Source organism: Bos indicus, chromosome 9, assembly GCF_029378745.1.
Source record: "Bos indicus isolate NIAB-ARS_2022 breed Sahiwal x Tharparkar chromosome 9, NIAB-ARS_B.indTharparkar_mat_pri_1.0, whole genome shotgun sequence".
NCBI classification, from domain to species: Eukaryota; Metazoa; Chordata; class Mammalia; order Artiodactyla; family Bovidae; genus Bos; species Bos indicus.
The window spans coordinates 84133635-84146555 of NC_091768.1; the positions used below are offsets into that span (position 1 = coordinate 84133635).

Genomic DNA, 12921 nt, shown 5'->3' on the forward strand with positions numbered 1-12921 from the left:
CTTTTTCTTTTCCAGTACCTCATTATCTTCTAATTGTACTCATCCAGTAACAGGTCATCACAGTCTAGAGGTTACTGCATTAGGCCTGTCCCTGAATGAACAATGAAGTCAAAACCACAGTGAACATACCTAGTGCCAATTTACTAAAGGCATCCCTAAAAAGCATGTAAATAAGCTTTAAATGGTTGGTCCCATGAACCACGGCTTGTACTTTTAATGATGGTGCTTGCTGTGTTCCTGCTACCAATTCAAGTACTGCTGATCCTTCAGTGCATGGGACAGAAGAACTGTATCTCAGCCACACAGTAATGCATAAGTCTCAGTGGTACTCAGGATCCTAAAACTACAACAGCCACAGAGATTGGAGTATTTACCTGTTCCTTGCCTCCTACTTCCAACCATAACTTACATGTTTTTAAGATATAAATAACAACTGTTAACCATGTAATTTTCTTCACATTTGCTTTCTGCCTACGTTGATACAACCAGTACAGCTGGTGGCAAAAATTTTCTAGCACAACATGTTTTATCCTTGCCAGAAAAGAATAAAGATTAAAGAAATATCTGGCTTAGATGTAAAGGAGAAACGGTCAGTTTATTTTTATTTTAATTTTTTTTACTAGCCTTGTCTGCCTCTCTCCCACCTGCTTCATTATTTCAGTTATTTCCTTACATTCCTTGAGTTTCTGCAACAGGCTGTTGATGCCACTCCAGTGCCAACTGTTGATTTTGATTCCAGGAACTTTCCAACTTTCCTCCCTCCCTCTTTCCTTCCTGTCCACTTTCATTTTTCCAAAGATCAAAATTCACATGATGCTTGAGAGAAAAATCTTGGTATATTTTAATTTAATTAAAAGCTATATTTTAATTAAATGCAAAGGTTGTTGTGCTCAGCTGTGCCTTACTCTTTGTGACCCCATGGACTGTAGCCCGCCAGGCTCCTCTGTCCACGGGAGTTTCCCGGCAAGAATACTGGAGTGAGTTGCCAATTCCTCCTCCAGGGGATTTTCTTTACTCGGGGGTCAAAACTGTCTCCTGCATCTCCTCCAATGGCAGGCGGATTCTTTACCACTGAGCCACCTGGGAAACCCTAAATGCATAGAGCCACACTTAAAACAGTTCTTTCAGAACATCAGAAATAGATGAAGGAAAGGAAAAATATTGAATATACAGCTATTTTCTGATTTTGCTACTGACTGTTGTATAACTCTGTGTCTCTGTTGTAAGCTGTGGAAGAAAACCTCAGGCTTGATGGGATTCCAGAACTGAGGTCTTCCACTTTGAGGCTTACCACATTGCTGTCTTTCTTCTGTCCACTGGGTTTAGAATTTCAAGTGAAAATTAACAGGAAACAGAGAAAGAGATCAATTTAGAGATGATCACAGAACAAGCACAGAAAAGTCAAATGCACTGTGTCATATTCTCACTTCTCTTCATCCTGTGGGCATCTTTTCCACTGCTATAGGAGCTTTTGTTAAGATAATCATGCCTAATGTTTAATTCAGTGTTCACCTTATTAGTGCATGGGCTGTGTGCCTTATCCATTGAGAAGTTACTTCAAACACCTTTAGAAATACCCATAACTATTTTCTTGACCTATTGCTTTCTTTTCTACTTCTGACCTTTACTTGTTACATTTTCTGTTCTTCTACTACTAACTTCATGTATTTAGCCCACTTTTTTTTTTTTTTAAGTCTTGAGCAATTGTGTCGTTAGAGGTTAACTAAAAGAACAAGTTTTTTAGTAAAAGACTTTTATAGAAAGTCTTTCTTGTACTTGAAATAGCAGCAAATGCCAAGTACAGTAATAACTCTGGAAGACATGGCCGACTTTCTCCCTTGAGATTTCATTGTTTCATGTTGTAAATCTGGAAAGCAACTGAAGGAAGACTAAAGAAATCTCAAATTGGCAGGATCTGTAATGCCTTTTTAGTACGAAACTTTATGTATCACATACATTTCTATTTAAGTCTATTGAAATTTGCTGAGTAAATGGCTAATCTAATCAGTATTGCATTAGATGGTAAATTCTACATATAATCTTGGAATATTTCTTTTAATAAGTGTAGAACACTACTTTTCTTTTTTTAGAAATAGTAATAAAGAAGCCTGACCAATTTCTTGAGATTTCAAGTCCATTTTTGAACTATAGAATGACTCCATTTACAATTCCAACAGAAACGTAAGTATTTAACAGTCTTTCCCATGAATACCTCTTGTTAACAGATAAAGTATTTTGTGATTTGTGCAGTTAAAATTGTGTGGTTTGGTGGCAAATGTATTAAAGTTTGTGTAAATGCAGTGATTATAGGAAAACAAAAATTTAGGTTCTATTTCACAGTAATAAACATTTAAGATAAATTTTGAATTGGTTAAAATCAGGCCTAAATATATCAGGTTTTACAGCTTTGGCTTCTGTTTGAGAACAACACAGTATTTTGTTTTACTTTAAACGTTAGCATTGGGAAATGTTTTTGACTCAGTTCAGTTCAGTCACTCAGTCATGTCCGACTCTTTGCGACCCCATGAACCACAGCACGCCAGGCCTCCCTGTCCATCACCAACTCCTGGAGTCCACCCAAACCCATGTCCATCGAGTCGGTGATGCCATCCAACCACCTCATCCTCTGTCATCCCCTTCTTCTCCCGCCCTCAATCTTTCCCAGCATCAGGGTCTTTTCAAATGAGTCAGCTCTTTGTTACCTGGTAAATTAAATCACAAGATCACAAGACTGTCATAAATACCTGGGAGATGAAGCCTGTCACTCTTAGAAGGAAACAAACAAAAAGAGCAACTAAATATAACAACAAAGACAATGAAGAAGAAAAAGAAAGAAGGGAAGGAAGAACCCAAATTTACTAATATTTCAATGTGACAGTAGGGATAGAAATAAAACCTGTGATCCCGGGTCTAATGTTTTTAATGAGTTCATGTTTATGTGCTCAGTCACTCAGTTGTGTCTGACTCTTTGTGAACCTGTGGACTGTAGCCTGCCAGGCTCCTCTGTCCATGAAATTTTCCAGGCAAGAACACGGGCTGGAGCATGTTGCCATTTCCTACTCCAGGGGCTCTTCTCCATCCACGGATTGAATCTGTATCTCATGCATCTTCTGAATTGGCAAGCAGATCCTTTATCACTAGTGCCACCTGGGAAGTTCATCATGGTGAAAATGAAGTCTACAGATAGCAGAAATGAAAAGGAGCAGTGGGTGATATGATTTTACCATTAAAAGTGTGGTGATTTGTTATGAAGCAATTGATAACTAACACATGGGTATGTACATATATCAAGGATTATCAATTTTATTCTTTGTGCAGTTAACCATACTTCAATAATCCCTCAATAAAGTTGTAAAAAGTAAAAATAAATAATATTCAATAGTATGTAAAATGGTTTAAAAAATGGGATTCTAGAACCAAGGAAGACAAAATAACTGATATTTAGAATTCAATGGATGTGTTTAATCACAGATTAAGTCAAACAAAAAAAAAGACAAGTCAGAAAAATGAAAAACATGTCAAAAGACAATATTCAGACTGATGTTCAGAGACTAAAACCAAAAATAAAAAAATGAGGGAAAGTACAGTAAAAGACTTATAAGACAAGTTGATAAAGATCAACATACTTGTATATGGGTCCTAGAAGTACAGGATAGAGTTTGGGGAATAATCATGAAATAAAAATATAACGGGAAAATTATCCCAAAAGTTAAAAAAAAATCAAGATTCAGGAATTTCTAAGAAAAGTCACATAATGTAAATGCAGAGAAAACTGCAGCTGGATATCATAGTAAAACCTAAGACATATGATAATATATAGATATAAAGTGAAAGAAATACTGCAACAAAAATCAGCATAGATAAATGTCACATACAAAAATATTAGACCAAATAAACCATATACAAAATATATATGGTTTATTTTTAATTATTTTACTAAAACAGATATTAAAAAGAAAAAGCAATATATGGTGCTGGAACTCGATAGTCAGGAAGTTACCCATGGGGAGGAGTGTTGGCTGTGATGGGCAAGGACACCTGGCAGGATTTGTGGGGCCTGACAATATCTCTTGATCTGAATAATGGTGATATGGCCATGTTTATTTGGTAGGTTTTCATCAGGTTTTACATTTATGATGTGTGTACTTGTTTCTAATTTTTTAAATCATTAAAAAGTTTGAATGGCTTATATATATATATATATATATATATATATATAATAGGCTTATATATGTCATGAATACAATTACCACTAGATATGGTTTATCCTTCCCTTGGATATATTAAAATCCATGATAAGAGTATAAACTGATGAATAAAAGCAGACAGAATTTAGATCAGAAGTCTATTCATTGTATTTTCCTACTTCTAGAGCCTGTTTGTATCATAGCCGGTTAATCTACAATTTTTGGATTCTAGTTAAGTTGAAAATATTAGAAATAATATTGAAATATCTTACTTTTAAGGCTCCTGCAGTTCTGTGCCATCAATGATTAAACACTGAAAAGTGAGTGAGGAGGGACTGCTAGGCTGCAAAGTAGACATAGCTAGCCATGCGAATCTTATAAACAGAAAAATCAATTTGCTGCTACTTTGGTTTGAAAGATTTGTTCTGTTATATATTTGCAAATCTAGTTTTCCTCAAACTTTCATTTTAACTTGTAAAAATTCTTATAAATAAATTATTAATTTCTATAAAAATTTTAAATAAATTTTAAAAGTTAACTGAATTTATTTAAACATTTTAAATTGCATTTACAACAGTGGCATATTTTATTTTTCTTTAAGTACTTTAAAAGCCAAAAAGAATAATAAATAAACTCTTACCAATTATATGAGAAAGAAGAAAATGTTAGTCACTCAGTCATATTCGACTCTTTGCGACCCCATGGACTGTAGTCTGCCAGGCCCCTCTGTTCATGGAATTCTCCAAGAAAGAATACTGAATTGGGTTGCCATTCCCCTTTCCAGGAAATCTTCCCAACCCAGGGATTGAACCCAGGTCTCCCTCATTGCAGGCAGATTCCTTACTGTCTGAACCACCAGGGACATCCCTTACCAATTATATAAATCATCATTAAAAATTCAAATAATCAAAATGATGTTTCTGGAGAACCTTGATTTTTCATATGCATAAGAATTGATGCTTTTGAACCGTGGTGTTGGAGAAGACTCTTGAGAGTCCCTTTGACTGCAAGGAGATCCAACCAGCCGATCCCAAAGGAGCTCAGTCCTGGGTGTTCATTGGAAGGACTGATGCTGAAGCTGAAACTCCAATCCTTTGGCCACCTGATACAAAGAGCTGATTCATTTGAAAAGACCTTGATGCTGGGAAAGATGAAGGCAGGAGGAGAAGGGGACGACAGAAGATGAGATGGCCGGATGGCATCACCGACTTAATGGACATGAGTCTGAGTAAACTCCGGGAGTTGGTGATGGACAGGGAGGACTGGCGGAGAAGGCAGTGGCACCCCACTCCAGTACTCTTGCCTGGAAAATCCCATGGATGGAGGAGCCTGGTAGGCTGCAGTCCAAGGGGTCGCTAAGAGTCGGCACGACTGAGCAGCTTCACTTTCACTTTTTTTTTATTTTATTTTTTAACTTTACAATATTGTATTGGTTTTGCTATATATCAACATGAATCCACCGCAGGTATACACGTGTTTCCCATCTTGAACCCTCCTCCATCCCTCTGGGTTGTCACTTTCATGCATTGGAGAAGGAAATGGCAACCCACTCCAGTGTTCTTGCCTGGAAAATCCCAGAGACGGGGGAGCCTGGTGAGCTGCTGTCTATGGGGTAGCACAGAGTTGGACACAACTGAAGCGACTTAGCAGCAGCAGCAGCAGCAGGGAGGCCTGCGGTCCACTGGGTCACAAAAAGTCAGACACGACTGAATGACTGAACTGAACTGAACTATTAGATTTTACAAACCAAAAATTCTCTTATACCTATAACTCTCAGTCGTGTATGACCTTTTGCAATCCCATGGACTGTAGCCCACCAAGCTCCTCTGTCTGTGGGATTCTCCAGGCAAGAATACTGGAATGGGTAGCCATTCCCTTCTCCAGAGGACCTTCTCGACCCAGGGATCGAACCTGGGTTTCCTGCATTGCAGGCGGATTCTTTATCGCTGAGCCATCAGGGAAGCCTCCATAACTTCATTATAAGCCTAAAATTAAATCCAAAGCTATATTTTATGGCCTAATTTGTTAGATTATGTAACATGCTACATTTTTTTCATCTGTTGCAAACACAAAATACCACATAGGGACAGAATTTTCTTAAACATAAAAATAGTAAACCTTGTAATTTTTCTACTTAATTTTATAGTTAGTGTTACCACTAAGATGATAATTTTATCATTCCAAATAGTTTTTGAGTATCTATTAGCTCATTGAGATTGCATACTTCTCAAATATTTTGTGGATTGTGTGAACCGGAGTTGCAGACCACCAGGACTAATTTTTTCAGGATTCAAAGTGTCACACACTGATGTCTAGAATCTCTATGCTAAGAGGGACCACAAAAGGTTGGCTTCATAACCTGAACTTCCCATGTGACTCCTTTACTTGATTTTCTTATTCCTCCTTTCAGTTCTTTACCTAATTAAGGTGGATGAAATTCTGTAACCTGGGTCTAGGTGACTTCAACCCTTGATTGGATTCAGTTAAGGTATTCACTGCTTGAATATACGGATTTCCTTGTATATCCATTGTAACTGGCCTAGACAGAAGCAAAAATATGTGTGAATGGCATTTCATCCTACCTGACTGCTCGATAGTCAGAGTTCTCAGGTCAGCAGAAAAAAAAAGCTGGTAGGTTGGTTTGTTTTTGAGCCCTGGAGTGTGACTGCTACACAATCCCTTTTCCTTGAAACATTGTCGTTGTAGCAACCATATGCCTGGTTTGCCTGCTCCTGGCTCCTGGCCTTGTTTGCAAGAATCAGAGCTTCACAAGTGTTTGTGCTACCCTCTAGTGGCAGTTTCAGGTAAATCTGAGACAAAGCTAAAACTTGAGGTAAAGCAAGTTTTACCAAACAGAAGGCGACCCACTCCAGTGTTCTTGCCTGGAGAATCCCAGGGACAGAGGAGCCTGGTAGGCTGCCATCTATAGGGTCGCACAGAGTCATACACGACTGAAGTGACTTAGCAGCAGCAAGGAAAAATCCAAAAGTAAAGGAAGTTCTATATACATGAAAATTAATTTTATCTTTGAAACACACATACCTAAAATATTTGTACTATAACAAATATATTTCTGTTGTTATTGTCCAGTTGCTAAGTCGTGTGCAACTCTGCAACCTTTTGGAGTGCAGCACACCCGGCCTCCCTGTCCCTCACCATCTCCCAGAGTTTGCCCAAGTTCATGTTCACTGAATCAGTGATGCTATCATATTGTACCCATAAACTTCTAGCTTTGGCAGTGTTGATTTGGGGGTCATGTCAGTAATAACCTGAAAGATAGTTGGGTAGCTACGATAAATATCACACACCCATAATTAAAATTTTGGCTCCTATTTCACTGATACATTGCTCTGATACTTAATTAAATCAATTCCAAATGTAAGATTCCTGTGTGTTCTGATCATCAACAAAGATGACCACCATAGCTGTAAAATAAACCGTGTTCCAGAAAAGTTTTACAGCACTGCAGTAACTGACAGAGACTAGGGCTTCAGTAATATAGAAAGCAATTAAATGTTTTTAACACACACACACACAAAATACTAGTGGTTGTGGAAGAAGGAGATTGATAAAATGAACAAAGTCAGGACTTTCTATTGTTGACAAAACATTAATACAAAGGGATATTATTCAATCACTATAAAAAGAAGGAAATCTTGCTACTTGTGACAATATAGATGGATCTTTAGGACATCGTGTCAAGTGAAATTAGGCAGACGAGGAAGACAAATACCATATATTCTCACTTCTTTGTGGTATCTAAGCAAATAAACAAACTCGTAGATACAGGAGAACAGACTGGTGGCTGCCGGAGGCAGGGGGTCAGGGTGGATGAAATGGGTGAAGGAAATCAAAAGATACAAACTTCCAGTTATAAAATAAATAAGTCCTGGGAATGCAATGTGTAGTCTGGTAACTATAATTAATAATGATGGTGCTTTAGTCCCTAAGTCATGTCTGACTCTTACAACCCCTTGGACTGTGGCCTGCCAGGCTCCACTGTCCATGGGATTTCTCAGGCAAGAATATTGGAGAGGGCTGTCATTTCCTCCTCCAGGGGATCTTCCCAACCTAGGGATTGAACCCGTGTCTCCTGCATCGACCCAGGTGGACTCTACTGCTGAGTCACCAGGGAAGCCATAGTTAATAACACTGTTATATATTTGAAAATTATCAAGAGATTAGGCCTTAAAAGTTCTTATCACAAGGGGAAAAAATTGTAACTAATGTGTGGTGATGTACATTCCTTAGAGTTGTGATTACCGTTTTGCCATGTGTACAAATATTGATTGTTATGTTGTATACCTGAAACTAACAATAATGTTGTATGTCACTTATATCTCAATAAAAAATACAGTTATTTATTAGTAGCTTTAAACAAGAGATTAACAGAAATTGTTCTTATTTTTTTTTCCCGAATAGTCATTTTGTACGATCTTTTATTAAGAAAGGGCTGGTTCCAGGATCTGGTTTATCTTCTCTTACTGAAAATGATGAAACTGCAACCTTTAGCCAGATAGACTTAAACCAGTTGACAAAAGCTATGTCTCAGGTAACTATGCTACTCTTATTAGTAGCCCAGTTCTTAACTATGAAAGTTTTTTTTTTCCCCTTAATCTGTGAAATATATTGTACATAAATGCATTTGAGTGCAATAAATAATACTGAAATCAAGCTTCTTATGTACCCATTTCACAGTACCCACACAGGTACCCCTCTGCTCCTCCCACAATAATCAGGAAACCATGTGTCCCAGGGGCTGCTGCTGCTGCTAAGTCGCTTCAGTCGTGTCTGACTCTGTGCGACCCCATAGACGGCAGCCCACCAGGCTCCCCCGTCCCTGGGATTCTCCAGGCAAGAACACTGGAGTGGGTTGCCATTTGATTCTCCAATGCATGAAAGTGAAATGTGAAAGTGAAGTCGCTCAGTCGTGTCTGACTCTTAGCGACCCCATGGACTGCAGCCTACCAGGCTCCTCCGTCCATGGGATTTTCCAGGCAAGAGTGCTGGAGTGGGGTGCCATTGCCTTCTCCTGTCCCAGGGGTAGGGCTACAAAATACAAGGGTTCATATTGGTATGTCTGAGCTGGGAAAGGAACCTTTTAAATGGGGTCCCCCAAAATGAACTGAATCTGAGAGAGACATTAACCCTATGTGTTAAAGCCATTGAGATTTCAGGACTGGTTTGTTATCACAGACTAGCTCAGCCTTATATGGTTCATGTTTTTTAAACAGCAAAACTGCCTTACCTTTGCCTCTTAAAATAGATACAAATGATAGGGAAAATAGGACTGTTTTCAGATGTTCCCTAAGAATTAAGATTTAGCACAAGTCAGGAATTAATTATTCACCTGTTTCTTTTTCCACCTTCATCATTACTTCCAGCTGTAATGGAAGAAAGATGATAAGGGATAAAAATATTCATTCTTTAAAAATATTCTAGCTGTGGAAGGACTAGATATTTTTTCTTATACAACTTTATGCACAACTAATTGCTTCATTTTTTTTTTCGCTTGCTTATTTTTTCTATGACACATTAGGAAGCTGTCCCAAACAATTTTTTTTTTTTTAAAGAAATGCCATTAAACAAACACCCTCTGAACACCTTTACCACATGAACATGTGAGATAACTCTATCAATGCTGACTCTTTTCCTGGAGACATCACCCCTGGGATCCTTTGCTCTCTTGCTCTTATTCAAACTGATAGAAACCTGCAATTGTCATCATGGGACTTTCTCTTCTCTCCTCTGATGGATTTTCTAATTTTTGGAAACTATACTGTCCTCCTACTTTAATTTCAATGGCACGCATCTTCTAATACTCCCTGAGAAAAGATGCATGGAAAGTGAAGATTTTGATAGCAAGAAGTTCTTTGTATATTCTTGATGTTAACCTTTTATTACACATACGATTTGCAAATAATTTCTCTCATTCCATAGGCTGCATTTTCACTGTTGATTATCTCTTTTTGAATGACAGAAGATTTTCTACATAGTCCAATTTCTTTTTACTTTTGTTTTCTGTGTTTTTGTTGTCAAATCTAAGAAACCAGTGTCAAATCCAACGAAGCTCTTCACCTATGTTTTCTTTGAAAAGGTTTTTCAGTTTTTCACTTTTTTTAAATCAACTTTACATTCAAACTTTCTGTTGAATTTATTTCACTTTCCTGTTTTTAGATTCTAAGAGCTCTACCTTATTCTTGATGTATTTTTATAGAAGTTTACTATTTGATAAATGACTATCTTAACTTTCTGATAATACTAACTTTTAAAACATCTCCCTATATTATTATTTCTGGTTCCTATGAATCTCTCTACCCACATCCATTAGTTTCTTTCTTTTATATGGGGCTCTTTCCTCAATTGCCTGGTAGGACTTTGTTATACACATATAAGGAGTTTATGACATTAAAGGGCTGGTGATTAGAAGAAGCTTTACGGCATGGATAGAGCGTGTCAGCTGGTAGATTTAATTTGAGATAATTGGGGATAAATGAGCTTCATTTGGGGGTGGGACTGGCTCCAAATATGAGATTCCCTGAGGTTTTCCTCCAGCTCTGTTCAGTTTCATAGGTTAAGGGTTCTCTAATCTCCCTGCTGGGGTGGAATGTGGTGGTAAGGATTGTCATACTCTTATCCACCAGAGCTATTAAAGCCAAGCAACAGAGTTCCTGAGAGTCTCAAAGTTCATCATGTGGATGTTCACTTAATTCCTCTCCTCTCTTTGTAGTAGCCTTTCTTGCTTCCCATACTGTCTGTGATGTGAACCCAGATCTGGAGATTTTTCATTTAATTTCTCCACTTGAATCAAGCTCCAGTGTCCTATTTAGGCTGAAGAAGGATAGATGCTAAATTAGAAGGGATGAGGGAGAAGTGGGGACTTGTCTGTTCCTTATACAGACATTCAACCCACCCCTACATTTTCAGCCTGTATCTCATTTCCTCCTTTTCAGTTCAGTTTAGTCACTCAGATGTGTCCAACTCCTTGTAACCCCATGGACTGCAGCACACCAGGCTTCCCTGTCCATCACCAACTCCTGGAGTTTACTCAAACTCATGTCCTTCAAGTCGGTGATGCCATCCAACCATCTCATCCTCTGTCGTCCCCTTCTCCTCCCGCCCTCGATCTTTCCCAGAATCAGGGTCTTTTCGAATGAGTCAGTTCTTCCCATCAGGTGGCCAAAGTACAGGAGTATTCTCCTTCTCAGATGCCTGCTAATTGTTTCTGGGCTTCTATGGCTTGGATGGGCTTGCTTCTCACTAACACTTCACATTCAATTATCTCTACTCTGTTGTCTTCTCCACCCACTTTACATCATCCAAAATATTGTTAGCATCACCCATTACTCAGTTCAGTTCAGTTCAGTCACTCAGTCGTGTCCAACTCTTGGTGACGCCACGAATTACAGCATGTCAGGCCTCCCTGTCCATCACGAACTCCCAGAGTTCACCCAAACTCACCTCCGTCAAGTCGGTGATGCCATCCAGCCATCTCATCCTCTGTCATACCCTTCTCCTCCTGCCCCCAATCCCTCCCAGCATCAGAGTCTTTTCCAATGAGTCAACTCTTCACATGAGGTGGCCAAAGTACTGGAGTTTCAGCTTTAGCATCATTTCTTCCAAAGAACACCCCAGACCGATCTCCTTTAGAATGAACTGGTTGGATCTCCTTGCAGTCCAAGGGACTCTCAAGAGTCTTCTCCAACACCACAGTTCAAAAGCATCAATTCTTCTGTGCTCAGCTTTCTTCACAGTCCAACTCTCACATCCATACATGACCACAGGAAAAACCATAGCCTTGACTAAATGGACCTTTGTTGGCATCACTAGTCTGTATAAATTTATACAATTTTATCTTTTAAATTATTTTTATTGTGTTTTAGAAATAGCAGAGTACTACATGTGCATTCAGAGAAGGCAATGGCAACCCACTCCAGTGTTCTTGCCTGGCAGGCTGCTGCTCTATGGGGTCGCACAGAGTTGGACATGACTGACTCGACTTAGCAGCAGCAGCAGCATTTGTATATATTTACAGAGAAAAAAGGCAAAGGCACCCCACTCCAGTACTCTTGCCTGGAAAATCCCATGGGCAGAGGAGCCTGGTAGGGTGCAGTCCGTGGAGTCGCGAAGAGTCGGACACGCCTGAGCGACTTCACTTTCACTTTTCACTTTGATGCATTGGAGAAGGAAATGGCAGCCCACTCCAGTGTTCTTGCCTGGAGAATCCCAGGGACGGGGGAGCCTGGTGGGCTGCCGTTTGTGGGGTTGCACAGAGTCAGACACGACTGAAGTGACTTAGCAGCAGCACATGTGCATTCAGTGTATTTTCCCTGTTAAAAGTTTGAGAAACCATTTTTTATAATTTGAAATAATCCTTTCTAGTTTCTATATGTGTGCTTATTCACTCAGTCGTGTCCAACTCTTACAACCCCATAGACTGTAGCCCACCAGGCTTCTCTGTCCATGGGATTCTCCAGGCAAGAACATTGGAGTGGGTTGCCATCTCCTTCTCCAGGGGATCTTCTCGACCCAGGAATCAAACCCAGGTCTCCCGCATTGCAGGCAGATTCTTTATCGACTGAGCTACAAGGGAAGCCCCACTAGTTTCTGTATACTAACCATTAATCATAATCTCATTTTAGTCAATCAGTATAAATTATTGGTGTATAAATTATAAATTATTGGTGCCTCATACCATCTAACATATCTACTCAGGGATATTATTGTTTTAATG

At 39.0% G+C, this 12921-nt stretch overlaps 1 protein-coding gene across 6 annotated transcripts in view; it reads left to right on the forward strand.

Annotated features, from left to right (window-relative positions):
- Positions 1 to 12921, forward strand: part of ADGB (androglobin) — a 193602-nt gene that overhangs the window by 89088 nt on the left and 91593 nt on the right. For all 6 annotated transcript variants that reach the window (XR_011568516.1, XR_011568515.1, XM_070796318.1 and 3 more), the window contains exons 12-13: positions 2091 to 2181; positions 8610 to 8739. Coding sequence is in view for 4 of the 6 variants with exons in the window: in XM_070796318.1 (XP_070652419.1) it covers positions 2091 to 2181; positions 8610 to 8739 (221 nt within the window). In the remaining 2 variants the exon portion in view is untranslated. The remainder of the gene's footprint in view (positions 1 to 2090; positions 2182 to 8609; positions 8740 to 12921) is intronic.